Source organism: Spermophilus citellus, assembly GCF_964194105.1.
Source record: "Spermophilus citellus genome assembly, chromosome: 3".
Lineage (NCBI taxonomy): Eukaryota > Metazoa > Chordata > Mammalia > Rodentia > Sciuridae > Spermophilus > Spermophilus citellus.
In genome coordinates this window covers 47,108,370-47,117,090 of record NC_138184.1, presented here as the reverse complement: position 1 = coordinate 47,117,090, position 8,721 = coordinate 47,108,370, and the positions used below count along the sequence as shown (strand labels likewise).

The window sequence follows — 8,721 nt, the reverse complement described above, 5'->3', positions numbered from 1 at the left end:
TTTTGTATCTTTAAACATTTTCATAATAATAAAGCTAGAAACAAAAGTAACTCTTTAAAATGCACACTATGATACCTCCCAGAAATACATTTATTAACACATTGGTCCTTTTAGCCATTTTTTTTTCTTCCTATGGTTAAAAAAATATCCTTTTAAATAATAAAAACAACATAGATAAAACACGTTTTGGTATTTGTTTATTCAGTCTATTAAGTCAACACTGTTTATTTAAATATATATTACACAGGCCAGGTACAAAGATGAATATTAAAAGATCTCTTTTGGAGTTTCCCTGAATATACCATAAGAATTTAATGTGCTCCATTTTAAGTCAACTATGGGGTTTAAAAAAACATAAAAGGTACATAACCAAAATTGTGAACTTTTAGCAACTGTGTTAGAATCTAGGAACACCCTTATGAAATATCATACAGTTGGTCAAATTTAATAAAGTTCTTGTTGACATTTTTAATTTTTGCTGTTCATTCAAATATTTATAGTCTACACTGTGCAGTATTAGGCACTGTGACTACAAAAGTGTACAAGACACCATCTGTCTACTCCTCTGACCCTCATTTTAATATAGGATCTTAAATGCATTACGTGTCCTGATAAAAAGGTTACTAATTTACCCACCCATGGATTACAGGAGGGCTTCTTGAAGGAAGTGACATTTAAATTGAGACTTAAAGGATGGATAGGAGTCAGTTACACTCATAATACTGGATAGAGACATGGTCTGGTGTTAAATTGCTTCGTGATCAGTGATGTTGGGCAAATCGCTTAACCTCTCTGTGCTTCAGAGATCACGTTGTAATAACAGATGCAAGGGCTTAGTTCCATGATGGCACATATCACCTAAATTTATTGAGCACGGAGGACTGCTGCTGTAGTATTTAAAAAGAGCTACAACGTGCCAGGCTTGACGATGGAGTTAGAGCAAGAGACAAGACACACACACTCTCTGTCCTAGACATGCCCTCTCCAACTTGTTGTACTAAATTAACCTCTTTTCCAAATATAAACTACAGAACAGAAAATGTAAATTGGAACACTTGTACTTTTTGTTCTTCCCTGTTTTCTCCTGACTCCACTTGAAAAGGCGTTTCTCCGAGGGTTCCCTGTGAAACTTTGGGGACTACAATAGTGAGAACCGCAGACCTCTGCCACAGACACCCTAACGAGCGAAGCCCCGCCCCTTCTGAGCTCATCCGCTAGCATGCATCATCGTGATTGGTTTATCTTCCCAGATCGCCCCCACCTCTGCATCCAATCAGCTTTGTGCTTGTTGAGCGGCAGCAGCAGCAGCAGCAGCAGCAGCAGCAGCAGCAGCAACCGTCATACACAAGGGGCTCTTGCGGCCCGCAGCGAGAGTTGGTCGTCAGGCCATGAACTTGGGGTAAGCGTGAGAAGTGGCCGTCCCCGAAGAAGGGGGAGTCTGGGTTGGCCCTAGGAGTCTTTCGCCGTTCCTCCAGGAATGTCGCCGCCTGTAGCGGCAGAGCCCACCTCCTTTAGAGGTGCAAAGGGGACCCGTCGGCCTTTACGACCCCGCGGGCCTCACTTCTTCCTTCATAACTCAACATTGAAACTGTGACCTTGTTTCCAGCCCTTTTATTATTGAGTTCAGGACGTGGAGGGAAGAAGGGGTCTGAGAGAGACAGCTTAGAGCATTCCAGGTAGAATTTCTGGTTCTTCGCGAACCTGTCTTGGAGTCTTGCAGAATCTTGGCGTTTCCGGGTTAATGTAAGGCCCGAGGGGCGAGGAATCTTTCAAGGAATTGTCTTGCCATTTCCTGGCACGTAACCGGTGCTCATTGAGGAGTGAGTCGTTAGATAAATTAAAAAGTCTGTATTGTTTTTCATTGCTTGGAAGTTTAATGTTTCAGGAAGATAAAAAGCAAACAATTCCAGAGTTAACTGCATATCGTTAGCAAATGTTATGTTCTAGAATCTTGGGATTTAGAAATAAATAAGACTGCCTGTGAAGGAATTTAAGTACAGTGCAGAACAAATACTTTGCAATTTCATCCACGGTTTTTTTTGTTTGTTTGTTGTGGTTTAGTTTCATAAACATGAACTGTTCATAACTCTGTAACAGGGAAACGTTTACAACCTATTCCAGTATTTTGTCTTTAATAAGTAATTTAACTTGATTTTCCCCACATGAACCACACCTCAGATTTTTCATATTCCTAATCATCTATCCCAACTTCTGTCTCCTTTGATTGCTGGATTTAATTTTCTCTCTTGAGGAATTCACTTTTGTCCTTATTAATGTGTATTGGCGTTTTTGTTTTGTTTTGTTCTCATAAGACAATAATGAATTGCTGTATGGACTGCATTTTAGATTTCAGTAGATTTTTAAATTTAGGAACTTAATAGATGTACGTGTTTTGTTTGCATTGTCTACTGTTAATGCTCATGATTTTAACATGCTACATATAAAGTATCATAGCAGCCAGAGTTCTTTGCAGATTTATTTGGTAGTACAAAAGAGTCACTGTGCATATGTATTGTTTGAAATATTCAAAATAAAGTGGAATTCCATGCTCAAGCAGTTACTAACCTATGTGGCGTTGTTATAGTCATTTTCAGGTGCTCCAGCACTCCATAGAATGTGTTAAGCATGAGCTTGCTATGAAACTAATAGATGGTAGATCCTTTATCTAGCTAAGGATTTCTGGTAGCAACATTATTTTTTCAGTGTAGTTGCTGAATTAATTGTTTACCAATAACAAATTCTTGTATTATTGAGAAATCTCAAAAAAATTTCTCTATTTAGTTTTCTTTTGAATTGAAAAATATTTTAAAAAACTACTGGGGGGGCTGGGGTTGTGGCTCAGTGGTAGAGCGTGTGCCTTACACGTGTGAGGCACTGGATTCCATCCTTACTACCACATAAAAATAAATGTGTTTTGTCCATCTACAACTTAAAAAGAAAAAGACTAATGGAATTGTACAAGATTTCTATGTAAATTTGTGTACATAGGTTTGCTTTCAAGGTTCAAAGGAACATTTCTGGCTATTTAAAATATTTCCATTTCTGAAAAATGACAACGTTCTTTTATATTGCAGAGATGGGTTAAAGCTCGAGACTGAATTACTGGATGGAAAAACCAAGCTAATATTATCTCCATATGGTATGCTGTGTTACTAGAAATCTAAAGTGTTAACTTTTAAATTCCTAACTTAAATTTATAGTAGTTTATCAGATTTTTTACTTGTAATAGAATGGTGTTTAAATGATACTTTGAAAGAAGCTGATTGCTTAACTGCTTCAAATTTACTTTTACCCAATTATAGTCAGATTACATCAGTGCTTACTACTGTCATTATTCAGATTCATAAAAATTAATGATTAATGTATTTCACGTGTAATATTTATGTGTTCTTTGCATGTAGTAAATATTTTTATTGTCTAATGAATAATATAAGTGAAATTTAAGTAATTATATGTGTATTCTTTGCACATAGAAAAGTGTTGCTTGAGAAAATTAAATTTATAGTAAGACTATAGTTACTAAAACTATTTTTATTTTTTTTTAAATTTTATTTATTTATTTATTTTTTTAAAGAGAGAGAGAGAGAGAGAGAGAGAGAGAGAGAGAATTTTTTAATATTTATTTTTTCTTAGTTCTCGGCGGACACAACATCTTCGTTTGTATGTGGTGCTGAGGATGGAACCCGGGCCAAACGCACGCTAGGCGAGCGCGCTACAGCTTGAGCCACATCCCCAGACCACTAAAACTATTTTTAGTACTAGTTTTTAAACTGTGTAATTTGGTCATGTCCTTCACCCCCAATCTGTTTATAGTTTTACCATGAAAAGGTAACTAATAGAAATAATTATTTGAACCACATTGTAAGGGTTGGAACACTCAGGGGGGCTTTAAAGTTAATGTTTTTGGGGGTAATATTTCTATCTTAACATCTTAAACACTACTAGTTATAACTTTCTTTTATAACTGCCTTTGCGTGTTTTTGGTTGATAGTTTAGTAATTTTTTTTTTCTTTTGTAGAACATAAATCAAAATTTTCTGTGAAGGTAAGCTAAATGACTTTGACCTACTTTCATGTGCAAAATAAAGTTTTCTTTTCAATAGTTTGAAAATAATTCCTGGGAAATGTAAAGTGTTCTTAGTGGTTTGGAATGATGACGTGAAGTTATGAAGTTATTGTCCTCCCCCCCAAGTTTAAAAAGTCTATAGATAACTGCTATCCAGTAAAGCTTTCTGCAAAGATGGAAATGTTATAAAATCAGTTCTATCCAATATGGTGGCCACTAACCATGTATAGATTGAGCATTTAAATGTAACTTGTGTAACAGAGGGACTACATTTCTAATTTTATTCAATTTTTAATTAAATTTAGTAGCTACTGCACTAAACAGCATCATTCCAGAGATATTTAAAAACAGATATTCAGATTTTAAAACAAAATATTTTTCTTCTCATACTCAAATTCCATTTGCCCAGACCAGAAAGAAAACTTGATTCACAAATTCCTACATCTCTTTTATAAGATTACACATGAACTTAATAGTGATCTTTCAAATTACTTTCCTTTACCATGAACCCACTGTTCCTTTTTCTGCAAAATATATACCATTAGAAATTTTCTTTTTTTCTCTATTGCAACTTCTTCCTTGATTTTCCATTTTTAGATAAACATTGGCAGAAATTTCTCCTCTTCCATAACTTACTGTAGCCTTTTTTTCCTTTATCTTTGCAGTATCTTTTTAAAAAATATTTTTTAGTTATAGATGGACACACTACTATTTATTTTATTTATGTGATACTGAGGATGGAACCCAGTGCCTTACATGTGCGAGACAAGTGCTCTACCACTGAGCTACAACCTCAGCCTTCTTTGCAGTATCTTAAAGCTTTAGCTTGTTTGTGGATAGAACCCAGTTTGGACAATATAGGGCTTTTCCTTACAATTCTGAACCCTTTATGGTTTTGTTATTTCTAAGTTTAATCAAGGTGGAGAAGTTTCTTGAGTACTCAGGAGATTAATTATTTGATAAATAGGTGATTCCACAAACTACATATAAAAAGTTTTTATATATAGGCATACATTAATCTGCCCCTTATCTATGGTTTCATTTGCTGATGTTTCAGTTATTTGTGGTCAACTGTGTCTGAAAATATTAAATGGAAAATAAACAATCCATAAGTTTTAGAATGTGCACCATTTTGAATAGTGTGATGAAAATCTCACTCTGTCCTTCCTGGGGTATGAATCATCTCTTTGTCCAGCATATCCATGCCCATTTAGTAATTATCATGTTAACTGTTGAGGTATCATGATGCTTATTTAGGGTATTTGGTCTTATCTGCAGTTTCAGGCAGTCTTTGAATGTTTCACCTATGGATAAAGGGGACTACTGTGTAGTATATAGTTATATACTTTGTGTACTCCTTTAACCACTGAATACACGTTGTCTGTCTCCTGTCTGTTCTCTTATTAAATATTGCAAGTAACTGCTTTTATTTGAGTCACATTAACAAATTGCCTTTTTCAAGCTTCTAGATATGAAAAGTTACTTGTAATGATTGATTTCTATCTTCCCCAAGCCTATATTCCCTTTTACACATTCTTTTTTCTATTGATATCCTTAACAGGTTTGCTATAGTTGCCACAATTTTAAAGACATTTAGTTGTAATTTTAACCAACTCAGAATATCTGGAGCTCCCCTTTCAAGCCTATAATAAAGTTATTAGTCTTGGACTTTTAGTGGAATCATTACAAAATTCTGTCAGCTGTCTAGGGGCATTTTAGGATTTTTAAGATTTTTTTTTTAATGTGTAACGTTCTCAGCTGATGTTAATTTATGTACTGTCTCAAATTGGTTTCCTCCCTGTTGAATTTTGGACTTGAAAATAGACACAACCTAATTCTCCCTTGTATATTGATTTGCTTTCAAGGAGATTCTCTTTCCCATAGTTAGAGAGGTTGTAGCTATCCTCTTCCTTCCTGTTTTTGCTCTTCATGGAGACAAACACCAGAATCAGTAGTACTTGTCTTTTGTTTTATTTTTTAAATTTCCCAAGTGTTACAGTTCTACAGATATATGTTGCATTTTCCTTTCTGTAAGTTATTCATGAGTGCTTTCTACATAGCGTTTTTCTTCTACTGAGGTAAACTGAGTGACTATGACACCTACAGTTTTCTGTTTTCCCTATTCCTCATAGGTTGAATTACTGTCATCTCCAGTGTGTTCTTTAAACACAGCTGAACTATATCATCATCATCAAGTTTAACACGTGTGGTCAGAGTGCTTTCCTAATTCTAGCAAATTCTCTCCTGCATTTTTCTTTAATCTTCAGTAATGAATATGAAGTAAAGATGGTTACCAGCCTAATTTCTTATGTTTATTGGAAGAGAAATAAAAGAACTAGAAATGATTCAGTGTTGTAAGTAATTTATAAAAATCATGGCCCCTAAAACTCTTACACTTAAAGTACTCTTAAAAATTAGTTGGAATAAGCATGAAAAAGTTTTTTGACCATGTGTGATCATGCACATCTATAGTTTCAGCTACTTGGGAGGCTGAGTTAGGATGATTGCTAGAGCCAAGGAGTTCGAGACCAGTCTAGGCAACATAGACCTCTTCTAAACAAAGAAAAAAATTTTTGTTGATATTTCTATATGTGGGAAATATATATTGAAGGGTGTATAGTACAAGGTAGCACTTTCTAGGTTTTAAAATGCTACTTTTGTTTCCTTGTGCCAGATCCTGACCTCATTATAAATTGTGAAGTCAACCAGTAATAAATGAATGCATTTAATATTGTCTTTATAATATGAAAAATATTGGTGGAATTAAATTAGGCAAAAGCAATATGCTATATAAAAATGTTTTATGACATAAAACTTGTTTGATCAGTTAGAATGTATCTCATCCAGTAAACACTTCTTAAATGACTTTGGCTAGGTTGCTTTTTCTTATTTAGTAACCCACATGTAATTGAATCTTTATTTGGCAGTTCATAATTTTTTGCTACCTCCCTTCATTGTTCCTATCTGGCTGTAGGCTACAAATAGTGTTCATAATTGAGTTTAATGTATGTTGATTACATGCCAGATCATTACTTTTTTTATGCATAAGTATTTTTAGAGGACTTTTTCTGTATATTATTTCTGATGTGACCAGAATGTGGTAAAATAATTCTAGTTAAATTAGTAGATTTCTGTTTAACAAATATTTACTGCAAATTCAAGTATGGATGTAAGACTCCATTCTTAGCTTTATTTGTTCTCAGAAAAAAACAAGTCCTTGTGGATTGGATTTGTAGCTTAATGGCAGAGTGCATGTGTGAACAGTATTTACTTCTGGGAAATGTAGAACATAAAAGCTTAAGGGAGTTACAGTCATTGAAGGGCCTCATTGGATGTTCGAAGACTTCGATGATTTGTATGAAGGAAGCTATTAAAGGATTTTTGATGAGAGGAATAGATGTGATCTTATTTGTGGTTTTAGAACAGGACTTCAGGCATTTCCATGAAGGACAGATAGATTATCATTATCAATTAAGAAGAAGACCAGTTAATTGTCAATTACAGCAGTCCAGGGAGAATTGGATATGGCTCTGAACTTGTATGGTAGTTAAAAGATGGAAATATAAGACAGAAATGAGAGGATTTTAAAGTATGTTAAGAAAATATGTTTTGTTTAGCAGTTTGAGATAAACTGAAATGCCCAGCTATTACCCAGAAAATGCGCACGTGTGTCAAAAGAAGGGCAAGATCAGTAGAAGCTGTGGTAGAGACTGAGGTGGTATGATTCAGCTGCCCAAGCAGACTACATGTAGACTGCTGATAATTTGATGCATGCAGTGATTTTTTTTCCTCCAAAACTAGAATGACTTGCTGGTGCCTAAAAATTGGATAATTTAATGTAAGATCTAGCATTCTTGATTCTTTAGAAATATTGGGTGATCTCACATGTAGACTCAGATTCATGTTTGCCTGTAATAGACAGGTTCTGAGTGTTGGCTCTCTCTTCTAGTGTTCTTCAGTTCTTCTCAGTTCCCATCTAGTCTAATTCATGATAGACATTTGAGTTAGTTATACTAAAATAGCTGCAGAGATAAAAGGGTAAAAATGCATTTTAGATTGATATCAAAAACCTGAAGCCAAGAATAAACATGGTGAGGTGAGGTGAGGTGAAGTAGATAATTAAGAGATCTTGTGGCTGATTCAGAAGGTACATTTTGAAAAGTAGGGTGAAATGAGATTAGCTAATTGGTCAGCAAGGTGAGTTTCATGAAATATAAGGAAAAGTTGGATATGAAAACTCTTGTGGCATCTCACTCTTTGACAGCAAGGATCTGATCTTATTTTTTATATCACCCACACTTTCCACAGTGGTGAGCACATAAAACACATTTAATTGGTTGTCAAATTATTTCAGATTCGTTGGATTTACAGAAATGTACAGTGGATTAAGTGGAGGATAAACTTGAGATAGGTAGAATGTAATCTAGTAGAGATGATAGAATGTAATCTAGTAGAGATGACAAGAATCTGAACACAGGTCATCATGTAAATGATAAGAAAAAGATACAGTGTTTACTGATAAGCTAAATACGACCCTGAAGGAAGAGAGTCAGAGGTGACTCCATGGTTACTGGCCTGAGTTTAGAAAAACAATGCCAAAGAAATGGAATATTTTGGGAAAGAGAACTAATTTATGGGCAAGAGATAAATAATTCA

General features: G+C 34.7%; 1 protein-coding gene across 6 annotated transcripts in view; it reads left to right on the top strand.

The window, feature by feature from the left end:
- Positions 1-1,318: 1,318 nt before the first annotated feature.
- CCDC66 (coiled-coil domain containing 66) overlaps positions 1,319-8,721 on the top strand; it is a 27,431-nt gene continuing 20,028 nt past the window's right edge. For 3 of the 6 annotated variants that reach the window (XR_014020904.1, XR_014020905.1, XM_081284911.1), the window contains exons 1-3: positions 1,319-1,399; positions 3,075-3,139; positions 4,019-4,044. Coding sequence is in view for 1 of the 6 variants with exons in the window: in XM_081284911.1 (XP_081141037.1) it covers positions 1,389-1,399; positions 3,075-3,139; positions 4,019-4,044 (102 nt within the window). In the remaining 5 variants the exon portion in view is untranslated. Of the gene's footprint in view, positions 1,400-3,074; positions 3,140-4,018; positions 4,045-6,262; positions 6,420-8,721 lie in introns of those variants that run through there. The other 3 variants (XR_014020907.1, XR_014020908.1, XR_014020906.1) reach the window with 2 other exon arrangements.